Here is a 22,303-nt window from a genome sequence, read left to right on the forward strand (position 1 = left end):
GCGCGCCCCGGAGCGCGGCGCTGATTGGTCCGGCGGCGCGCGGTGATGGACAGCGGGGAGGTGAAGGGGGGGGCGGCCCCCCCCTCCCGGCGCGGTGGTGGGCGCCGCGCCCCCCCCTCGGCCGCGCGCGGTGGTGGGGTCCGGCCGAGCGGTGTGAGGCGCGGGGTGAACCACGCGCCGCGCGGGCGGGGGGAGCGGGGCGGACCATTCCCGCTCAAGGGGGGGGGGGAGCGAGATCGCGCAGCCTCGCTGTCGCGACATGGCAGCGCTATATCGCGACGCCCCCCCTAGGCGTGGCAGTGGCGGTCGGGCTGATCTTTACCCTGACGGGGCGCCTGGCGCTGAGGCGGGGCTGGTGCGCAGGTGGGCGGCCATGTCCTCCCTCGCCCTCAGGTTCCAGCGGGGATTAGGGGAGGCAGCATATGGCGGCCTCGGGGCACCGGCACCGCCCTGCCCGGGCCTGCCCTGCCCTGCCCGGGGCCCCAGGACCCTCCCGGGCCCTGCCCTACCCTGCCCGGAGCCTCCCGGGCACTGCCCTGTCGTGCCCTGCCCGGGGGGTTTAAATGGCCCCTGTCCCGGTGCAGCCCCATCGGAGCCCATCCAGGACCCAGAGCCCCCGGAGGACGGAACCGGACACCCCCCGGGCTCTGGCTGGAGCTGCCGGACACAGTGGGCACTGTCCAGGTGGGCAGTGAGAGCCCACTGTGAGGAGACAGAGCAACAGCCCCCAGCAACAACGGGATGGCCGGGAGGCAGGGATGGATCCAGGCATAGGGATGGATCCAGGCATAGGGATGGATCCAGGCATGGGGATGGATCCAGGCATGGGGATGGATCCAGGCTCAGGGATGGATCCAGGCTCAGGGATGGATCCAGGCATAGGGATGGATCCAGGCTCAGGAATGGATCCAGGCTCAGGGGCAGACCCACACATAGGGTTGGATCCAACCATGGGGATGGGCCCAAGCTCAGGAATGGACCCAGCTGCAGGGATAGATCCAGCCATAGGGATAGATCCAGCTTTAGGGACAGACACAGCCATAGGGATGCATCCAGGTTTAGGGATAGATCCACTCTTAGGGATGGATTCAGCTATAGGGACAGATCCAGCCACAGGGATGGACCATGGGTGCTGCCCCCACCTTTCCCGGGCAACAGCTCCACCACCTTCCTTGTCCGTGGATTCTGCAGCCCCTCAGCCAAGCACGGGATGAAAAGGGCTTTTTCCCACCAGCTCCCGCCCTGCTCCAACCCGGCAGAGTCTGGGACAGACCTGGGTTCGAGGAGTTCTGGGAGCACAGATCCTCAGCTGGCCCCTCTCAGCACAGCCCCTCTCCCCCAGCAGAGGCAGGAGGACACCCAGCACCCACCAGGAATGACCACCCCATGTGGCTCCAGCGCTCCCAGCTCACCCCTGGGCTGGGAAAGGATCATCCAGCTCCCAAGGCCCTGCTGCCACCACGGGGGACAGCGTGGGGCGGGCAGGGGGTGAGAGCCTCGGGGGCCCCACGTGCCAGGGCAGTGCCAGGGCAGTGCCAGGGGTGGGGACGTGTTTGCGGAGATAAATCACCGTTGGGAGCAATGCGGAAGAGCCGGGAACGGGCCCCGCGCCGCGCCAAGCCGGCGATTAAATATTTACCTTAGCAGGCCGTGGTTGCCAGTGATGGATCTCAGCGTTTCCAGGGAGGAGCTCCTTTTGTTCCAGGCCCTCCCTGGTGCCCGCCGGGGCCACCAACCACGCCAGTCCCCGGGGACATTGGCATGGCTCCCGTGACACCAGGAAAAGGCACTTCTAAGGTAAAGAGGCACTTAAAAGGCTCATGTTTAGGGTGGAACAAACCAGGTTTAATCTCTGGAAAGGTGAAGGAAAACCCAAAAGGATCCTGGGGGGCTGCCCCTGGGCATGATGCCGGAGACACAGGGGTGAGGGGGTCACAGCACCCGCCGGGGCCCGAAGTGTGAATTAAAAATGCAGCATTTTCAGTGATCACAGAGCAGAAACGTGACTTTCCACCCCGAAAAACGTGTCTTTCCGCCCCAAATATCCACGTGAGTGCGGCCTCGGAGAGGCTCGGAGTAAAAAGTGAGCTACAAAAGGCTTTAAAAAGTGAACCTGTCCCCAAATAAATAAACCCCTGACTCGTGCCCGTGCTGTGTGCCGGTGCCTGGGGGTCCCTCGTGCTGGGGGTGTCACCAGCACCCTTCACCCACCTCCCCATCCCACCGTGGGGCTGCTGTCCTGCGAGGGACCACCTGGAGAAGTGCTGGAATGCTTTTGGCTGTGCCCCAGCCCTGTGGGGAACTCCTTCCTGGAGCCCTGTGGGGTGTGATGCCCTCAGGGCTGGGCTGGGGCCAGAGCACAGTGTCCCCAAGCCTTGCCTGAAGGGGACAGGGACCTTTCCCAGCAGCTGGTGGGAGATGGGAGAGGGCGAGCAGCGCCTTCCTGTCCATCAGGACCTGCCCAGATCCCGCACGGGGACATGATTTGGGTCCCTCCACGCCCTGTGTGGTGCCACTGCCAGCTCCCCGCTGTCCCCAACACTGGCCAGGGCAGAGCCCAGTCCCACGTCCCCGTGGCAGCGAGGGGACCCACTGGCCGGTGCCGCTACGTGCCCAGGGACAGGAATGTGACGTTGCCCTCCGTGTCCAGGCATAGCCCTTGGCTGTCCTCGGGCCCTGGCACGGAGCACCCGCCGCCGTCCTTGGGCAGTGTCCCCTCCAGCGCCTGCCGGTTGTCCACGTCCCTGGGGCGGGGCAGGGGCGAGTCCTGCTCCCCGGGGCCGGGGGACAAGCGCCTGGTGTCGGCCGACTCCGAGTCGTCTGTGCCCGGTGTCTTGGAGCCGCTGTTGTCCTCGTCCAAGGGGCTCTCAGGCCCCTCCAGCTCCGTGTCCGACTCACCCTCCTCCTCCTCCTCCAGGGTCAGCTCGAACTGGAACTTGTCGGTGTTGGCAGGGGACGCGCCGGGTCCCTCGGGCGGAGGGGACGGGCTGCGCCGGATCATGCTCTGGTACCACTCCCGGTTGTCCTCCAGCGTGTCCAGGAGCTCCTGGGCGTCGGGGTGCACCAGGTCGGCCCATGTCTCCCACAGCGGGTGGGCAATGAAGTCGATGAAGCCCACCTTGAGGGGGGAGAAGGAGGCAGAGCTGAGCCCCCGGCCCAGCCCTGCACACCCCCACCCCGTCCCCAGGCCGCCGCCCCACCTGGGACTTCTCCACGGAGGCAGTGTGCTTGTCGCACATGGGGCTGATCTCCATCCCCTTCTCCCGCTCCCGGTCTCCCTGGTGGAAGAACTCCACCATGATGCGGTCGGTCCACTGCCGGTACAGCTCCAGGGGCTTCGTGGGGTTGCTGAGGTCTGCACAGTGCACCATGTTCTGCAGGACCTGTGGGCACAGCCACGGTGTCCTTCGTCCCCCAGGACCACCCCCACACTGCGCCAGGGACCCTTGGCCATGCCCGGCTGTGGTTGGGAGTCACCAGGCAGGACGTCCCCGCAGCCCAGAGCAATGCCCAATGTCTGCAGTGCCAGGAAGGATTCCTAGCCGTGTCCCTGTGCCCACCTGGATCCGGTCGGAGTAGTTGTCCAGCAGCAGCACCCCCAGGCTGGTCACCTTCTTGGTCTCCACCATGGTCTTCAGATCCGCCAGCAGGTTCATGTGCTTGGACATGTCCGTGGCCAACACCTGGGCAGGGCAAGCCGGGAACGGGGCTCAGCCTGACCCCTCCCAGCCCAGACCCCCACCCCGGGGTGGTCCAGCCCCCCCCCCGTACCATGTCGATGACCATTTTTCGGAGCGTCTGCCTCTGCTTCCTGCTCAGGTTCTGGAAGATGTCGCAGTTCTCCTCCTGGAGGAGCTTGAAGCCCACGGCCAGGTGGTGGTTCTCCAGCACCGAGGCGTCGTTGTACATCAGCGCCAGCTCTGAGTCTGTGAGAGGGCACCAGTCACTGGGGGGACGCTGGGTGGGGTCCCCCACACCCCCCCCCAGCTTCATCCCTGCTCCCCAGCTCACTGGTGTTGATGAGGAACTGGTTGGAGACGCCGGGGTGGTCGACGTCGTGGATGGCGCTGGCGAAGATGGCAGCCATGATCTCCAGGTCCGTGAAGACAGCCTGGGAATGGTGGGAGAAGGAGTTGCGGGCGTGTTACAACCCTGCCAGACACACCCGGTGGCCTCCGTGGCCTCAGGAGATCAGGAATCACCTCCAGGGCAGGCGTGGAGAGGAGGACGTGGGTGGACTGCGCCACGTCGGCGGCGTGGAGGTTGTTGTGATAGGCCACGTCGGCGTGGTAATGGTCCTCCAGCGTCAGCATGTAGGTGATGAAGGTGTTGACAGGGATGCGAAAGGTCTTCATCAGGTCACGTTCCTGCAGGGAGGCGGGAGGTGGCTCGTCCCCATCCGGACACGGGGACAGGGCCATCCCGCCGGGATGCTCACCTGGAAGATGCTGTACATGATGACGGTCAGCGGGCGGTTCCCCGAGTACTCGGCGACTTTAAACACGTTGAGCCCCCACTTGTTGGTGTCCTCCAGCTCCTGGGGACCAGAGGGACGGAGGTCCGTGGGGGGCTGGCGCCAGGGACCCTGTGGTTGGGTGGGTCACCTGTGCCAAGCCCACCTTGGCCAGCAGCCCCTCGTGGTCCGTGCGCACCCCGAAGCGGGGGATGCCGGCGGCGGCGAGGCTGGAGCCGTGGGTGAGCTTCCTGACGCCGCTGATCTGGGACATGGGGCGCTTCCTCCGCTCCTTCTCCTTGTCCTTGGCCAGTGCTGAGGGGATCTCCACCTCATGCTGCTTGTCTGGGATGGCACCGGGGGGGCATGAGCAGGGTGGGAGCCCAGATTCCCCCCCCACACCCCCCCCCAGCTCGCACTGATGACGCGGCGCAGGTGACACCGTGATGTCGTGACAATTTGGGGGCTGCGTGGCGGGTGCCCAGCACTTTCCATCACTGCCCTGCACAAGCCACCCGCCTGCCAGCGGATCCAAACCCTGCCCTGGACACCCCTTCAGGCCCAGGGGGATTTACCCAACAGCCCCAGTGCACCAGTATGCACCATATGCACCAGTATGAACCAGCACACCCAGCCAGGACAAAGGGTGTTACACCCCCAAACAGCAAATCCCACCAGGACACCTGGAAAAGTCCCCCTCCCTTTTCCCTCCATTTTGTCCCTTCAAAAGAAGCAAGCGGGCACAAAGCCCACCCTGCTGCCTGCAGAGAGGTGACCCCGGTGGTGTCCCTGGGGTGGGGGGGTCCTCACCCAGGAAGGTTCTGGAGATGTACTCGGAGACCTGGTTGCCGGAGCGGCTCGTTTCCGAGAGGTGCGTCAGCTCCCGGTTCAGCATCCGCTTGAACTGCAGGTGGTGGGCAGAGCTCAGCGGTGTGGGGGGCACACAGGACCCCCAGGACCCCCAGGTGCCCATCCTGGGGGGATCAGTGATGTGGAGGGCACACAGTACCCTCAGCTGCCCAGTCCAGGGGGGATCAGTTATGTGGAGGGCACACAGGACCCCCAGCTGCCCAGCCCAGGGGGTCCAGTAGTGCCGAGGTCCCCATTCCCCCCAAGATGACCGTGACAGGGCCCCTTACCTTGTTGGAGGCCATCTCGCTGACCGAGTGCCTGGTCTGCAGCGTCTCCAGCTGGTCCAGGCACCAATCCAGCTCCTCCAGGGTCTCCCGTGAGAGCTTCTGGTGGGCATCTTCTGCTGGGGGCACCCGCCAGGTTGGCAAGGGACCTGCCGACGCCGCGACCACCCGGCACGGGGGAGCTCGTGCCACCCCAAACCCGGGGGCTCGCGGGCGTGGCGGCTCACGGCCCTCGAGTGGGGCGGCCGGGGGCGCGGGGGGACGCGGGGCTCGGGGTCGAGCATCCCTGGGCAGCGGGGCTCGGCCCCATCACACCGTCCCCATGGCGTGGCAGCCCCACGTGCCACAGTGTCCCGTGGGGTGACAGCCAGCCCCGGGGGCAGCCGGGCTCCCGCGGGGCCCCGCTCACCGCCGGGTTTTATTAATGGAAGGTTTGACGTCAACGGGAGCTTTTCCACCGCCGCGAAGGGCGGCCAGGCGGGAGGAGCTGCCGAAAACCAGACATGGATCCCAAAGGGCAAAGCCGCGGCTCTGCCCTGCCTGGAGGGGGCTGTATCCCCCCCGAGGGCACAGCGGGACCCACCCTGAGGGCACAGGGACGGCCCCAAAACATCCCCACCGTGGTCCCCCCGGCACTCACCGGACAGGCTGGCCTTGCTCCCGGAGGGCAGGCTGCTGCTGGATCCTCGCCTGCAAAACATGGGGGGCTGAGCAACCAGGACCCCCACAGTGGTGCCCTTGCCCTTGCCATGGGTTGGGGTCTCCCACCCAGGTGAGACCCTTGCCCTCCCCACCCCACGGCCCACTCACTTGATGCCGGCGCGGTCCTGGAGGTGGGTGAGGTTGCTGCGGACGGTGCGGAGGCTGGCCAGGACCTGGGGGGCGAGAGGGGGCTGGGGCCGGGCCGACCTCCCCCGGGACACCCCCCCAGGCGCTGGGCACAGGCTGTGTCCCCTCCCGGGCAGGGCACAGGGGTGGCACCTACCTGGGCGAATGGAGTGACGATCATGTCTTCTCCGTGCCTGAGGGAGCAAAGGGAGTGTGAGCCTGGGGGAGGGCAGTGGGGGTCCCGGGGGATGCAGGAATTGGGGGGACACTCACAGGTCGCTGGCGATGGAGGAGTTGCGGGACATGGCTTTGGGGGACAGGTCATAGTCGCTGTCGGAGCGGTACAGGAAGGACTCGCGGCGCTGCCCGTGGGAGAAGGTGCCCTGCAGGACCAGCCCCGGGCTGGCCTGGGGGTCCAGCGTGCCCCGGCCTTGGAGGCCATTCTCCAGGTCAAAGCTGTGGGGGGAGAGGAGTCAAGGCTGGCGCGGGGCAAGGTGTGGGGGCACAGCCCACGGGATGCCACCGGGTTTGCCGGGTTCTCGCTGCCATTGTCCCACTCAGCCCGGTTTGGTGGCCCCTGTGGTGACACCGGTCACCTCCCTGCCTGGCCCTGCCACCTCCTTCACCCAGTGCTGAGAATGGGCACAACTCAGTGCACATGGACCCTCTCAGCTCCCTGCCAGCAAAGCCAGGTTGTCCCATGTCACCCAGGTGGGACAGGCCCCCCCTACCCTGAAGCTCCCAGCTCCAGAGACCCCGGGCAGGGCCAGCTCCTGCCTGTGCCATCCCCACCCTGTCCTCAGCACTGTGATCCCAAGTCCTCCAGAGCCCCAAAGCCTCCATCAGCTCTGGCTCGGGGGTGCCGTGTCCCATGGAGGGGACAGTGTCCAAGCCATGGCCCAGAGCCAGGGGACATCGAAGGACAGAAAATGCCACAGAAGCCAAGCCCTGGCCCTTGGGGACGCGCTGGTGACAGCCCGGGGGCACCTCACCCGGAGTCACCTGGCAGCCGTGTGCATCCATGGGGGGGAACAGGGGACTTGGGGACAGGGGTGGTGACCCTGCAGTGTCCCCAAGCTGGCCGCGGCCGCCTCGCCCCCCTCCTGCTGGTCCCGGGGTCATGGGAAAGGCTGCGTGGAGCAGGGACACAGCGAGGGCCATCCAGCGCCTGTCCGTCACCGCCGCGGGGACGGGGAGCACGGGGAGAACTGGGAAAGCGCGGATGCCACTGGGGCCACCCTGTCCCCAGCGGGAGCCCAGCACCTACCAGATGCAGGAGTGTCTCCGGGACGGGCACCGGCTGCCCGGCAGCATCGTCCCGCTCCGGCAGCCCCGGTCCCTGTGGCGTGGCCGTCCCCGGCAGTGGCAGTGCCAGCCGGCACCGCGTCATGCCATCCCCGCAGCCCCTTGTTTTCCTGCCTCGCCTTCCCATCCCCGATGGTACCGGGGACACAAAGCCGCATTGTCCCTCCGACGGCCCCGCGGGTGATGCCCGCGTCTGTTCCCGGCCCCGTGCCACCACCTCTGACCCCGCTGCCACCGCAGGGGACAGCCCCGGGGGACACGAGCCCCCGCCAAGGGGCTGGTGCCGAATTAACCCCCCTCGTTTCGGCGTTAATGACCGAGCCGTGCCCGTGCCGGGCTGGGGGGGGGGGGCCGGGGCCGCTATAAATAGTTGCTGTTGCGGAGGGATGTGCTGAGCCCTACAGCGCTCACGCAGGTGGGGCCGGCACCCACCGGCACCCAGGGGGGGCACCCCAAAACCAACCCTACAGAGCTCCGAGCCGGGGAGGGCAGGGAGGTACCGCGGTGGGTGAGTTGGTGCCTCGATTTGGAGGGAAAAGCCCCTCTCCCTGCCCACCGGGCCACCCCACCGCGGGTCCCTGCCTGGCCACCGCTGCAATGAGCGTGTCCGTGCTCAGCCGCGCTCGTCCAGCGGCTCCCCCCTGCCCGGCTCAGCCCCTGGCCATGTGGGGACACCCGCTGTCCCCTCCTCGTCCCCCCTGTCCCCGTGGGCACACGGCACTGGGGGGGGTGGGTCCCCTGACCCCATCCTGGCAGCACAGCCTGGTGCCACCACCCCCCCGGGGACCCTCCAGCGTCCCCCTCTTACCAGAGGGGATGCGCCACGGTGAAGCGCCGCTGCAGGCGGATGCTCTGGTTCATCAGGAGCTTCCTGAAGAGGACGGGGGAATTGCGGGGGGAATTGCGGGGGGAGGCTGCCGGAGAAGCCCCCGGCGAGGGGTGCGGGGTGGGCAGCATGGCCCGGCTCAGGGACCCCCGGCGCGGCCCCGGCGCGGCCCCGGCGCCCCCGGTGCGGAGCAGGAAGCGTGCGGCCGTCCCGGCCCCGGCGGCCCCGGGAAACTTTCCATCCCCCTCCCGCCCTGCGCCTGGGAAATTAAACAACTGTCTGGCTCCGGCAGCCGGCGCAGGGAGCGGGTCCCCCCCCGGTGTTCCTGGCGGCTCGGGCACGTGGCCCCTCGCTGGCCCGGTGCCACCGGCCACCCTGCTGTCTCCCCGAGGCGGCAGCTGCTCCCGAAAGGGCAGGGGTGCTCTGCCTGGGCACACGGAAAAAAATGCCACACGGACCCCTCAGTGAGCCAGACGTATGGAATGGACGTGCCACGGTGCCGCCAAGGGGCATCCCAAACACACAGTATGGTTGTGCCACGGTGCCACCAAGGGACAGGGATGAGCCTGGAGCATCCCAAACACACGGTGTGGTTGTGCTGTGGTGCCATTTGTGCCATGGTGCCACCAAGGGACACGGCTGAGCCTGGAGCATCCTGGACTTGCAGTGTGGACATGCCACAGTGCCACCAAGGGACAGGGCTGAGCCTGGAGCATCCCAGACACGTGGTGTGGTTGTGCCACGGTACCACCGAGGGACCAGTGAGAGCCAAACCCACCCCACATTGTGGCCCAGCCCCTCCTTGGTGCAGTGCCAAGCTCCCTCCTGGGACTGCTCCTGGGGGGAACAGGGAGCAGCAGGACGAGGTCCGGCTGGTGACAGTGGCACCGTGGGTGACCTGCAGGACGAGGTCCAGCTGGTGACAGTGGGTGACCCACCGGCCTGGCCGTGGGAGCTGGCACCTGCCCAGCCTGATGCAGCAGGATGTGGATACCTGCTGTTCCCAGCGGCCACAAAAATATCCAGCAGCTGGCAGGGAGCCAGGGGGGACAACAACAGGGCCTCCCCTGCCACGGCAGGAGCAGTGGGGACCCCAAAACCCACTGGGTGGGGGGATCACCCTCACTTCCAAGGGACTGCAGGCACGACTGTGGGGATGTCAGAGCAGAGGGGGTGCTGGGACAAAGGGACATCAGGGCACGGGGGTGAGGGGGAAGAGCCCCCCCGGGCTGGCTGGCAACCAGCAGCCCCTGGACAGCCAGGACAGGACCGGCCACAGGACAGCAAGTCCCTGACCCCAGGACAGCCAGTCCCTGTCCGACTGTCGCTGTCCCCACGTGTCTGCAGGGGCGGATGACAAGTGACACCGGAGCCATGACCCTCAGCTGTGCCAGCTCCATGCTGACCCTGCAAGCTGGGCTGGGAGAGGCACGGGATAGGCCCAAAAATAGCCCTGCAACCACTGCGGGAGGGGCTGAGGTCATTTTGGGCAGAGCCAGGCCAACCGTGCGGTGGCACCGGCTGGGCCAGGGGATGGGGACAAGCAGGGGGTGAGGAGGATGAGGGCAGGGGTTAGGGACAGGAATGGGTGGTGGGGACAGGGGTGACAGGGGTGACAGGGATGGGGGTGATGGGGACAGAGGGGATGGGCACAGTGTAGTGGGGACAGGGGTGTTGGGGATGGGGGTGACAGGGGCAGATGGCGATCGGGAAGGACATCCCGGGGCCGGTGACAGAGGGGTTTGTCCCCAGCCCACCGGGTGCTCTGCCGGTGACCCGGTGCCGCTGTCCGCCCGCCGGTGCTGAACCCCGGAGCGTCCCCACCAGCAGCGCCTTGCCCGGTAACCCCTTCCCGGTGCCAGCGGGGGCCGGCATCACCTCCCCGCTCCCCGTCCCACCCTTACCGGGGGGGCTCGGACTCGTCGCCGCTGCTCGGGCCGCTCTCCTCGATGGTGAAGACCACCCGGGCTCCCTCGGGCTCGGGGCCGCGGGCCGCCTCCGCCAACCGGCAGCCCAGCGGCGGCAGCAGCGGGGTCCCGGAGAAGCGGCGGCGGACGGCGCCCAGCGCGGCTCCCGGGCCCGACGGGGCGGCCTCGGCGGCGTCGCGGCAGCGCTGCGGGGACACGGGGCGGCGGTGAGGGGCGCGGGGAGCGGCACCGCGGAGCTCTGCGGGGGCACCGTCCGTGTCCGAGGGTCCCGTCCCGGGGCAGCCCCGTCCCGTCCCCCCCCTCCCGGTACCGGGCGCCGGTAGCGCGCTGGCGCCCCCTGGCGGGCACGGTGCGGCGTTGCACCCCGGGGGTACCGGGGTGATACCTGGGCGAGGGGGGGCCACGGGGAAAGGGCACAGCCGGTGCACCGGGTGCGGTTCGTCCCGCAGCGCACGGAGCCACCGGGACTCCCCCTTCCTCCTCTTCCTCCCGCCGCAACCGGAGGGACCCCCCCCCCCCCCCCCGTTCCCCCGGGACCCCGCCGGAAAAGCCCCCGGAGCCGGCGCGCAATTACGCAGAGGTGAATAATAATTAACCGCCCATTAAGGGGATAATTAACTCCCGCTCAGCGCCGCCAGCCCGGTTATTGCTGCCCGCGGGGCCGGCGCTGGGACGCCCGTACCGGGGACACCCCTCGCCCCCTCCCGCGACACCCCCTCGCCCCCCGAGGTGCCCCCCGGTGCCGGTCTCACCTCCGCGCCGAGGAAGGGCAGCGCCGTCCGGCTCCGTCTCATCGCCGTCCCTGCGGGGGGAGCTCCGGGAGCTGCGGCCGGTGAGGGGTCGGGGGTGGGGACCACCCCCCCCGGGGCGGGGGATACCCCGGGGACACCCCGGGACCGGGACACGTGGGTTCTTCCCCCCGCTTCCGTGATTTACGGGTGCCCGATCTTGTCCCCCACCTCGGGTTTTGGGGCCCCTCCTTCCCACTGCCGGTGCTCCCACCGGCTGGATGAGGACAGGGACATCGGGCCTGAGGCCACGGGGGTGGCCCCCCAGCCCGTAGCACCCACCAAGCTGTGAACCCACCGATGCCACCGTAATGATCCACCACGGGCACCCACCCCCGTGAGGAACTGGGGCACAGCGGTGCACCCACAGAGACGCCAGGACTGAGCCCCTCCACGCCCCGGCTGGCACCGGGAGCAGCCTCATCCCAATTCCCAGGGGATGCCGAGCTCCGGCACGGGGGTCCCCGCTGCCGCCAGCCCCCCGCCCTGGCCCACAGCCCCTTACCGGTGCCCGGTCGTCGCCGCCAGCCGCGGCCTCGGCCGAGTGCAGCGGAGCAGAAGGAAGGCGACGTGCGTGCCTGGCCGCTCGCTCCCTCCCATCCCACCTCGTCGGGGGGGCTGCGCGGGCCCCCCCCACCCCGGGCACCACCGCCCCGCACCCATCCCGCCGGCCTGGGAACACCCCGGGGCCTCCAGCCCGGAGCGGGGGACCCCCGAAAGCGGTTGGGCCCTCCCCCGGGAGCGGGGGTTTTCCCCGGGCAGGGCACATGGCAGACGGGAAACCAGAGCTGAGCAGCGGCTTCTTTATTCAGCAGCGCGGGGAGCCCCGGGGGGGCCGCGGTGTGTGTGTGGGGGGGTCACCTGGGTGTGGGGTGGGTGACAGGGGACTCCTCCATCACCTTGCTCTAAGGAAGAGAGAGACAGTGCAGTGAGTACCCACATCCTGGCCCCCTCCCAGCCCCCCCCTCAGCAGCCCTGGCCCCCCCACTCACCATGGGCACCTCGTCCAGGTGGTGGAAGGGGGGGGTCCCACGGGGGGTCCTGCGCCGGCACAGCCGCACCAGCAGCACCGCTGTGCCCCCCACCAGCACACAGACGAAGAGGCAGATGATGACGACCACGCCAGAGCTCAGCTGCTGCTCTGTGGGGGCGAGATGGGCACCCCATTACCCCCCCCCAGCACTGCCAAGCCTTGTGCACCATGGAGGGGCTCAGGGTGAGAGGGGGCTCAAGACTGGCTCCAGTTCTCCCCCTCCACCATCCCATATGTCAGAAACCTGGCATCCAGTTCCCGTGTCACCTCCACCCGTGGGGGACCAGCCTGGGGCCCTCCCACACCCCCCAGCTGAGGTCCTGTGACACAGAGGTGGGGGAGAAAAGGGGAGCCCTCAACACCCCCCAAGGAGGCTGGAGCAGCCTGTGGGGCTCTGGGCTCACCTGCACCCCTGAAGCCCCCCTCTGAGCATAGTCCCAAGTGGGGGGTCTTAGGGGACCCCAGGGCTGCTGTCGTGCCCAGGTCACCTGCCTGCCCAGTGCCCCCCAGCCTGGCTCTCACCTGAGCTGTTGGCCGCGATGCCGGTGGCCGGTGTCGTTCTGGAGCTGGTGGCCAAGGTGCTGTTGGGCCCAGGGCTCACAGTGGGTGTGGTGGAGTTGGGAGCAGGAGCGGGCCCAGAGGGCCTGGGTGAGGATGGGGCTGGCACTGCTGTCGAGTTGGATGGATGCCCCGTGGATCTGGGCACACTTGGGTGGGATGGAGTCGGTGCCGTGGACGTGTTGGATGGAGGTGCTGCTGGTCCCAGTGTCCTGGCTGAAGGTGGTTCCATGGTGGTGTTGGATGGAGATACTGGAGGTGCTGCTGATCCCGATGTCTTGGATGGAATCAGTGCCGTGGTGGTGTTGGATGGAGATGCTGGAGGTGCTGCTGATCCCAGTGTCCTGGATGGAGTCGGTGTGGTGGTGTTGGATGGAGATGCTGGAGGTGCTGTTGATCCCAGTGTCCTGGATGGAGTCGGTGTGGTGGTGTTGGATGGAGATGTTGGAGGTGCTGTTGATCCCAATGTCTTGGATGGACTTGGTGTGGTGGTGTTGGATGGAGATGCTGGAAGCAGTGTTGATCCCGTTGTCCTGGATGAAGATGGTTTCATGGTGATGTTGGATGGAGATGCTGGAAGTGGTGTTGATTCCAGTGTCCTGGATGGAGTCGGTGTGGTGGTGTTGGATGGAGATACTGGAAGTGGTGTTGATCCCAGTGTCCTGGATGGACTCGGTGCCATGGTGGTATTGGATGGAGACACAGGAGGTGCTGCTGATCCCAGTGTCCTGGACGGACTCGGTGACACGGCTGTCCCTGAGCTGCTTAGAGCCACTGTGGAGGAGACATTGGTGCCATGTCCTGGCTCTAGACCTTGGAGGAGAGAGCTGGTCAGCAAGGACACAGCAGGACCCTGGCAGGGGCAGGCAGGGCCCCAGGAAGGGCAGCAGCACCTGCCTGGGCTCCCGGTGCCACAGGGATCGCTTCCCAGGTGTTTTTCATCACACACAGAAAACTGGGATTTAGCCAATATGGGCTCCCAGAAACACAGGGTCAGAAAGAGCCTCCCAACCGGTTGTTGCACAAGCAGAGCAGCGTGGCAGCAGCAGGTAAGTGCCACGGCACAGGGACATGTGCCAGCCCGGCCCTCGTGGCACCCACCAGACACCCTCAGGGCCGGGCGTGATGGGGACTCCGCTGGGGCCACGTGGGACATGGTGGTGTTTTCCGGGCAGTGCCCTTATCTGCCCAAGTCCTGTTTGCACAAGAGGAGGAGCAGGTCCAGCCTGGCCCCAGGGGGACACTGGAGCAAAATGCCTCGTGGCAGAGCCAGCACCCAGCGCCAACACCCAGGGGCACAGCGTGGCCGCGGGCTGGGGGTCCCCACGGCTGCTGCACCCACCAGGACGGGCTGTTCCCACCCAGCTGCTGCCTCACACCAGGATGGTTGAACCCAGGGCCAAGCACCCTATGCCGGGAAGGGTGAGCTGAGGCACCTTGGGGTGCAGGGTGGGGGTGCTGGGGGCCCGGGCTGGAAATGGGGGGCCCACAGCAGCACAGGGTACTGGGCACAGTACAGGGTACAGGTGCTCCCCTCCAGCCTGGCACCTCTGGGAAGCAGGTGCAGCCCCTCCCTGTGCCATGAGGCCCCGGTGGGGGGCACAGGGACCCTCTCAGTTCCCCACTAAGCTGTCAGTGCAGAGTTCAGGGGAGCACATGGTCACCTCCCCGAACTTCCCTGGTGCCCCGGAGCACCTCAACCCCCCTCCCGGTACCCGGGACTGGGTGGGGGGAGGCCTCAGACCCACCCCCCGGTGCTGCAGATCCCGAATGCCCCCGGGCCCCCCCCCCGGTGCCCGTTACCTGCAGCAGCGAGCAGGGCAGCGGCGCAGCAGAGCAGGTGGAGGGCTCCCGGGAGCATCCCGCCCGCTCCCGGTCCCGATGCCGGTCCCGCCGCCTTCATCCGCCCCGGGGGAGGCGGGGGCGACCCCGCCCGCGGCGCCCTCTGTCGGTACCGGGCGGTCCCGCAGCACCGGGACCCTGCGGGCACCGGGAGGAGCCCCCTGGACCCGGGCATCAGTTTTCACCCGCGCACCTCGCACCCCGGGGCCGTGAGACCCCCACCCGCCCACCCCAGGCACCGGGAGGCAGCCCTGTCAGCATCCCGAGGTCTTGGGGGGGAGGGGGGAACAAGTGGATCTGGGAAGGTGGGGATGTCGGGATGTGAGGACTTGGGGGACAAAGGGCTCTGGGGGATGCATGGACAGCAGCATGTGGGGATTTGGGGACAAAGGGATCTGGGAATGTGGGTCATTGGGATGTGGGGTCTGAGGGACAGAGGGATCTGGAGACACACAGAGAGAGCAGCATGTGGGGCTTTGGGGACAAAGGGATCAAGGGACAAAGGGACATCAGAACGCAAGGACTTAGGGGAAAATGGGATCTGGGGATTTCAGCATGCAGGGACTTGAGGACAAGGAATGTGGGGTCTTGAGAACACAGGCATCTGGGAACATCAAGATGCAGGGACTTGGAGATGTTGGGACACAGTGACTTGGGCACGCAGGGCTGTGGTGGCACGGGGACACCAGAGCCACGGGGCTGTTGCTGGCCCTGCCACAGGGAGACAGGTGGCAGCCCCGTCCGTCTTGGTGCTGGAGCAGCGCATCCGGGGCGCAGCTCAACCACGCCGGGGCTGCTTCCACACGGCGGGGAAGGCACTTCCTCCGCCAAACCGCAGCCGGCTGGCACCGAGCACGGGGTCCCCAGGGAGCCACCCACGGCAGGGTCCCAAAGGAGCTCACACTCCTCCCGTCACCCACGGCAGAGCCCCCCCCGTGCCAGGCTCCCCTGGAGCGGGGTGATCCCAGTGCTGGAACAGGCCAAAGCTGCCTCCAGTACCATCCCTAAACACTCCAGGAGCAGAGGGTTGGTTTCTCGGGTGCTGCTCCCTGGATGGAGCCAGGATAGGGCCCCACAGGTGGGGGAGGCAGAGGAGGAGCGATGGCAGTGCCGGGAAGTCAAGGCCAGTTCCCGAAGTCTGGGGAGGAGCAGCGGAGGCCCAGCCTCGCTGGGTGCCAGGGGGTGACCCCGGGGTGCCGGGACAGGGGGGTGTCGGTGTCAGTGAACCCCCAACACAGAGGAACCAGGGGTCTGACAGGGCAGAGCCACAGCCGGGACCGGCAGCAGGTTCCCCTCACCCACGGGGATCCCCAGTAAAAGCATATCCCCCCAAGAGAGACCCAGTAACCCCAAAACCCCTCAGAGGAGCCTCAGTACACCCCCTCCAGGGAGCACCCCCCAACACCCAAATCCAGATGCGCTACTACCTGACGAGATTTTCCTGCCCCAGCACTCCCAGTAATCCCAAGCCCCTCAAGCGAGCCCCAATAACCCCACCAAACCCCCCTCCAACATCCAAACCCTCCACTACCGCCCGACGGAACTCCCCCCCCCCCACCATCCCCCGCGCTTCCCAGCAACCCTAAAGCGCCCCCAACCCCACAACCCCATAGACCCTCTAATCCCCCCTCTTCCCAGAGCCCCTTCTCCAGCACCACTCTTCCCCCTCCCCCGACTCCTCTCACCCCGAAAACTCTCCCCCCAACCCCCCCCAACCCCCCCCCCCCCCCGCCCCCCCCCCCACCCCAAGATGGCCCCCGGCCGCGCCGCTTCCTGCCCGCGCCGCCCCTTCCCTTCCTTTCCCTTCCCGTCCCCCGCCGGCGCAGCAAACAGCGAGAGGCCAAATTCTCCGTGTCGCGGGGCTTTACTGGGGCCTGACTGGAATGTGTGGGGCACGGGGGGGAAGGCCCAGGTCCCCCCTCAATCCGTGAGGGGAACCCCCGGCTTCTCCCTCCCCGCAGCCGGTGCGCGGGGGGTGCTCGGTGCCCACCGCCCGGAGCCGGTCCCGGACCCCCGCTCGGACCCCTCAGGGAGCTGAGGGGGCTGATTATCGCTCCTCTTCCTCCCCTCGGGACCCCTCCGTCCATGCCCGGCATCCCTCAGTCCGCGCCCGGGGCATGGCGGGCTCTCCCCCCGCTCCGTGCCAGGGACCCCTCGGTCCGTTCCCGGGGCGGGATTGGGGCGCTCCCCCCGCTCCCCTCAGTCCATGCCCGGCACGCACGGGCGGCTCCCCAAGTTCCCCTCGGTCCGTGCCCGGGGCAGGGCGGGTTCTCCCCAAGTTCCCCTCGGTCCGTGCCCGGGGCAGGGCGGGCGTTCCCCCCGCTCCCCTCGGTCCGTGCCCGGGACCCCTCAAAGTCCGTTCCCGGGCTCGGGCCCCCCCGGTCAGTACGCCGGCACCTGATGCTGGTGCTGGGGCAGGAGCTGGCAGCCGCTGTTGACGTGGCTGAGCACCTTCTGCTTGAGCTGGGCGACCTGCTCGCGGAGCAGGCTGGCGGTGGAGGCGAGCTCCGTGTTCTGGCTCTTGAGGCTCTTCACCTTCTCCTCCAGCCGGGAGATCCGCTCCAGCTTCCTCTTGCGGCACTTGGAGGCGGCGATGCGGTTCCTCAGCCGCTTCCGCTCCGCCTTGATGCGCTCCTGCGTGTCCATGTCGATGGGGGACAGCGGCGGGCTCTCCCCGAAACTCGGCACCTCCGGCACGATCTGCGGCTCGTCCTTCAGCGGCGGCGGCGGCGGGGGCGGCGGCGGGAGCCGCGGCGGCGGCGCCGCGAAGGGCCCCGGGTCTGCGGCGTAGCTGACGGCCGGGTAGGTGCTGAGGTTGGCGTAGACCGGCGGCTCCGGGGCCATCCCGGCGGCGGGCAGCTCGCCCGCGCCGCCGCTCCCGCCGCCGCCGCCGCTCCCTCCTCCGCCGCCGCCGCTCCCCGCCGCGCCGCCGCCCAGCTGGTTCTGCTTGTGCAAGTCCTCCAGCGCCTTCACGAAGCCCTCGGCGAACTCCTGCTCCTCGGAGGCGGCCGCTTTAGGGTAGAGGAACTGCCCGCTCGTCGGGGTGGTGGTGACCAGCCCGTTGGACTGGATGATGAGCCGCTCCAGCTCCGGCGACGCCAGTTTGAGCAGCCCCAGCTCGGCCGAGCCCAGCAGCCCCGCCGCCTCGCCGCTGGCCGCGCCGGGGGCTTTCAGCGCCGCCGCCAACTGCTCCGGTAAGGCCATGCCGAGCGCGTCCTTCTTCATCATGCTGCCGCCAGGGAAGGGCAGGAGGAGCCCGCTGCTGCCGGAGGACGGGGCGAAGCCGCTGCCGAGGCCGCTCAACACATCATCATGGTAGAAGGGTGTTTCCATCCTCCTCCCCCGCCCGGCTGCGGGGGAAACGGGGCCGGGAGGGGGGGGGGGAGGACCGGGGCGAGCGCGGGGAAGGGGATTGGGGAGGGGGCGGGGGAGGCGCCCGGTGCGCACCGGCCGCGGCCCCGCTCCTGCGCGCGCGCACACACGTCTGCCGCCGCCGCGGGCCCCGCGCGGCTTTAAATAGGAGGCGCCGCCGCGGTGACCTCACCGCGCCGGGCCTCCATTGGCTGCAGATGACGTGCTCGCCCGCCCTCGTTTGCATAAGGGGAGGGGCCGCCGCCCCGGGGAGGTGGCGCCACGCCCACTCGCCGGGCCACGCCCACCCCCGGCCGCGCCGTCGCCGGGGCAACCGGCGGGTAAACGGGACAACAGCGCGCGGGGCCCTGGGATGACGTCAGCGCGGGGGAGGGGCGGTCACGTGCACACACCCCCCACACCCCCGCCGGGACTGACGGGCACAAAGGGAGGGGCGGGAATGGGAATCGGGAACGGGCACGGGCACCGGGAACCGGGACTGCCAACCGGCACCGGGACTGCCGGGCACAAAGGGAGGGGCGGGAACGGGCACCGGGAACGAGAACCGGACTGCCAACCGCCGAGACTGACGGTCATAAAGAGAGGGGCGGGAACGGGTACCGGGAACAGGTACCGGGAACGGGAACCGGGAGTGCCAACCGGCACCGAAGAATGGGAGCCAGCCACGAGGACCAGGGAATGGGAACCGGGCATAGGGACCGGGAACTGGCACCAGGAACCAGGCACGGGGCACAGGACCGGGCACAAGGAACAGGATCCAGCCACAAGGCACCAGTCACCAGGCATGGGAATGGGAACCGGGCACGGGAACAGGCTGCCAGCCAGTGGGAACCGGGACATGGGAATCGGCCACCGGCCACTGGAAACTGGGACCGCCTGTGGAAACCGGACCGGGCATGGGAATGGGAACCGGCACCGGGAGCTGGGCACCGTCCACAGGGCACAGGAACCAGCCACTGAGCACTGACACTGAGCAGTCACCGACACCAGGAGCGATACTGGGCACAGTCACTGGCACCAGAACCAGCACCGGGCACTGGCACCAGGTCAGGCCCCGGCTGTAAAAGGGCACAACAAAGAAATAAACAGACACACCGGGTCACGGGGCCTCATGACACCCTCTGGGGACGGCCAGGCCACCACCCACATGGGTCAAACTGGGACAGGCCACCGGCACCAGGCACAACAGGGCCTGCCCGGGCCGTGCCCCAGTGGGACAGAACCAGCGTCCCTGCGTGTCCCCACACTTCCCTCATCACAGCCTGTCCCTTGTCACCGCCCCGACGTTTGTCACCGGCGCATCCCGGTGACACCGGTGCCGATGGGTCGGTTTGCCACCACACGGCGGGCAGCCAAGCACAGTTTACCAGGGGGGTCACACCACCACCGAGGGGGTCGCTCAGGCCAGGCCCAACACCTTGGCTCCACCGTGAGCCCCTTGAGGCCCCGCTCAACCGTCACCGGGGAAGGAGTTAAGCGGCGGTGGCGGCGGTGGAGGCCGCAGACGTCACGGCCGGCCAAGCCCGCGGGCGGCTGAGGGGGTGGATCGGCGTCAGCGCTTGACGTCACCGGCGCGGGGGGAGCCGGCGCCGATGGCCGCCGATAACCCCCCCTCGTGTGGGCAGGATGCGGCCCCCGCGCCGCAGGCCGAGGGTCTCGGCGAAAACGGCGCACGGCGAGGCCGTGGGGACGCCGGGGCGGGTGACGCCCGAGCTGCGGCCTAATTGCTGCCAGATGGTTCCAGGCCTGCGCTAACGAGGGCGATAAATCAGGGGGTGTCAGTGCCGGGGGGCCCCCCGAGGGGACCCGGTGGTGGGGCCGTGGCGGTGACACCCTGCCCGCGGTGCTCCTGGTGCAAAGAGCCTCTGTCACGGTGCGCCCGTCCTGTTTGCTGCCCACGGGCACGGCGTGGGACTGGGTGTGGGGATAGCGCGGCCACGGCGTGGGGCACGGCACGGGGTGTGGGGACACCATGGTGTGGGGCACGGGACATGGGGCATGGCACAGGGCATGGCACAGGGCACAGGGAATGGCACAGGACACGGGACATGGCACAGGGCACAGGGAATGGCGCAGGACATGGCACAGGGCACGGGACATGACACAGGACACGGCACAGGGAATGGCACAGGACACAGGGAATGGCACAGGACACAACACAGGATATGGCACAGGACACGGCACAGGACATAGCACAGGGAATGGCAAAGGGCACAGGGAATGGCACGGGACATGGCACAGGGAATGGCACAGAACATGGCACAGGGCACAGGACATAGCACAGGGCACAGCTCAGCCCTGGCTTCAGGGAGGCCATAGGGTACACAGGTGACACCCAGGACAGGGCTGGGGCAGCCCCTGGGGCTGGGACACACAGCACTGGCACTGGGGAAACTGAGGCACAACTGGGAATGACTGGGATCCGCCCTCCCCCAACAGCTACAGTTCATTAAATCCCAAATAAACACAGCTGATTAAAATCCCAAATACACACAGTTGATTAAATCTCAGATAAAGCGGAGCAGACCGAGCCCTGTGTCCCCCTGCTGTCCCCACTGCCCCATGGGGGGGCAGGTGCCAGGGCCAGTGCCCCGGGGGGCTGGGGCAGGGCTGGGGAGCAGCTCCCAGGTGAAGCCACAGTCCGGGTTTCCGCTCCAAACCCGTCATTAGGGGCGCGGCGGCGGCCGGACCGGCAGGTTCAGACTTTCCATCCTGACCCAACCCAGCCAGCGAGGGATGGGGACCAGGGACAGGGGGGAACAGCTCCCCTTCCCCCTGTCCTGGCCTCACACAGGGACCCCCAGCCCCGGTGGGCATCGGTGGGCAGAGCTGCTCCGGGGTACCCACAGTGCTCCCCCACCACAGCAGTGGGACAACAAGAACCAGCTTTGGCTGTAGGTGCTTTAATCAGTTCCAGGGAGGAACGAGGCAGCCCCGGGGCCTCCCGGGAAGAGCAGCTGGCCCCTGGCCAGGGATGTGAGCCACGAGCCGTGCTCCGACCGGGCCCGACCGGCAAAAACCCCACCACCCCTCTCCACAAGGGTCCCAGCACCCCGAGGCTCGTCCTGCTGCGTCCCCAACACGCTCCCAGCCTGTCACCACTGCTGCTCATCCCACACGTCCCCTGTCCCCAAGCCTGAGGGCCCGTGGGACGTCTCGCCGGTGGCAGCCCCGTGCCCCGCAGCGAGCCCGGCAGCTTCATTTGCTTAATGAGCGTTTAATGAGGGGCATGATTCAGTGGCCCCTTCCGCCTGCCGTGGGGACGTCCCCGTGGTGCACAGAGCTGGTGGCAGTGCCAGCCTCAGCACGGCTGGGTGGCCGGAGCTGCTATTCCCGGAGGCGTCGGAGCACCCACTGAGTCACGCCGTGTCTTTGCCACCTGCCAGCCGGGCTATATTTACCCCGGAGCGGGCGGTGAGGATTTGGGATGAGCCCACGCCGCCGCCGGACCGCGAGCCTCGAGCAGGGTCACCGGAGCATCCTCACGCAGCTCCTGCTCTCCCCATTTCCATGGCACCAACAGGACCCTTCCCTGAGTGCCACCAGCTCCACGGCACCGGTGGCGCCTGATGCTGCTCTGCCAGGAGCCAAGACACCCAAACCACGAAGTGACTGACACCCACAGCTTTGAGGACACGGGCTGGACCCAAAGCAAGACACCCACGAGCTCCCAGGGATGGATCCACGCACCAAGCCGGCCCCCCATGGAAAAGGGAAGAAGCAGGAGAGGGTTTGCACCCCGGGATTTACACAGGGGGCACCGGGCACGCAGGGGAAGCTGCCTCTTAGTCACTGCCACAGGCAGGGAGAGAGGAACCAAGCCGGGAAAACAAGAAGTCACCAGATGCCAACGCCTGCCCCCGAACCTGCACCAGTCCCCGAAGAACCCCCGAGGGGCCCACAGGGGCCTCCGACAATCAAAACCAAGAATTAAAAAAAAAAACAACCAAAAAAAAAACCAACAAAAAACACCACACCAGAAAGAGAGAAAGAAAACAGATTTAAAAAGGAAAAAGGAGGAGGAGGAGGAGGAGGAGGGTTTGACGTGTATTTTTAGTTGCTTAGCACAGCCCTGAAATATTTCGGCAGCCACTCCCTCCGCGTCGCTGGTGTGTAACTATTCCTGTGCTGCCTCCCCGGCGAGGCACAGAAGTTATGAGTCACTCTGGGGCGGCCAGAGACACATCCCCGTGGCTGCTGGAGCTGCCACCAGCTCAACTGCCACCAAAATATC

General features: G+C 67.7%; 3 protein-coding genes across 6 annotated transcripts; all 3 read right to left on the reverse strand.

The window, feature by feature from the left end:
- Positions 1–1,823: 1,823 nt before the first annotated feature.
- PDE4C (phosphodiesterase 4C) lies at positions 1,824–8,679 on the reverse strand. 4 transcript variants are annotated; one of them, XM_027664186.1, is made up of 15 exons: positions 8,531–8,679; positions 6,691–6,873; positions 6,575–6,611; positions 6,400–6,464; positions 6,230–6,279; positions 5,593–5,705; positions 5,264–5,357; positions 4,620–4,798; positions 4,439–4,537; positions 4,203–4,367; positions 4,012–4,111; positions 3,772–3,926; positions 3,561–3,683; positions 3,201–3,383; positions 1,824–3,118 (listed from the first exon to the last, which is right to left on the reverse strand). In XM_027664186.1, exons 1-15 carry the CDS (start codon positions 8,677–8,679, stop codon positions 2,606–2,608), a joined length of 2,208 nt encoding a protein of 735 aa, XP_027519987.1. In that variant the 3' UTR covers positions 1,824–2,605. The 4 variants fall into 4 exon arrangements, with proteins under 4 accessions (XP_027519987.1, XP_027519986.1, XP_027519989.1 ...); XM_027664185.1 differs by having other exon boundaries at positions 5,593–5,708; XM_027664188.1 differs by lacking the exon at positions 8,531–8,679 and adding an exon at positions 7,685–7,746.
- Positions 8,680–12,053: 3,374 nt separating this feature from the next.
- LOC113957067 lies at positions 12,054–15,463 on the reverse strand. The gene is made up of 5 exons (XM_027664201.1): positions 15,413–15,463; positions 14,659–14,948; positions 12,820–13,629; positions 12,257–12,405; positions 12,054–12,169 (listed from the first exon to the last, which is right to left on the reverse strand). The coding sequence occupies exons 1-5, from the start codon at positions 15,461–15,463 to the stop codon at positions 12,069–12,071; spliced, it is 1,401 nt and encodes a 466-aa protein (XP_027520002.1). The 3' UTR covers positions 12,054–12,068.
- Positions 15,464–16,542: 1,079 nt separating this feature from the next.
- JUND (JunD proto-oncogene, AP-1 transcription factor subunit) lies at positions 16,543–18,156 on the reverse strand. Its single transcript, XM_027664380.1, has one exon. The coding sequence runs from the start codon at positions 18,028–18,030 to the stop codon at positions 17,080–17,082; it is 951 nt and encodes a 316-aa protein (XP_027520181.1). The 5' UTR covers positions 18,031–18,156; the 3' UTR covers positions 16,543–17,079.
- Between the last annotated feature and the right edge of the window lie 4,147 nt (positions 18,157–22,303).

This window comes from Corapipo altera, unplaced genomic scaffold (genome assembly GCF_003945725.1).
Source record: "Corapipo altera isolate COAL_440 unplaced genomic scaffold, ASM394572v1 96, whole genome shotgun sequence".
NCBI classification, from domain to species: domain Eukaryota; kingdom Metazoa; phylum Chordata; class Aves; order Passeriformes; family Pipridae; genus Corapipo; species Corapipo altera.

Bases quoted from the DNA above. Each gene is read 5' to 3' on its own strand.
- PDE4C (XM_027664185.1), bottom strand. From the start codon at position 8,679: ATGCTGCCCACCCCGCACCCCTCGCCGGGGGCTTCTCCGGCAGCCTCC. The intron at 6,280-6,399 runs GTGAGTGGGCCG...CATGTTTTGCAG, and splicing joins CAGGACCGCGCCGGCATCAA to GCGAGGATCCAGCAGCAGCC. The intron at 3,927-4,011 runs GTGAGCTGGGGA...GCCCTCTCACAG, and splicing joins CCAGTTCCTCATCAACACCA to ACTCAGAGCTGGCGCTGATG.
- LOC113957067 (XM_027664201.1), bottom strand. From the start codon at position 15,463: ATGCGCTGCTCCAGCACCAAGACGGACGGGGCTGCCACCTGTCTCCCT. The intron at 13,630-14,658 runs GTAACGGGCACC...TCTCCTCCACAG, and splicing joins TGCCCTGCTCGCTGCTGCAG to TGGCTCTAAGCAGCTCAGGG. The intron at 12,170-12,256 runs GTGAGTGGGGGG...TCTCTTCCTTAG, and splicing joins ACCTGGACGAGGTGCCCATG to AGCAAGGTGATGGAGGAGTC.
- JUND (XM_027664380.1), bottom strand. From the start codon at position 18,030: ATGGAAACACCCTTCTACCATGATGATGTGTTGAGCGGCCTCGGCAGC.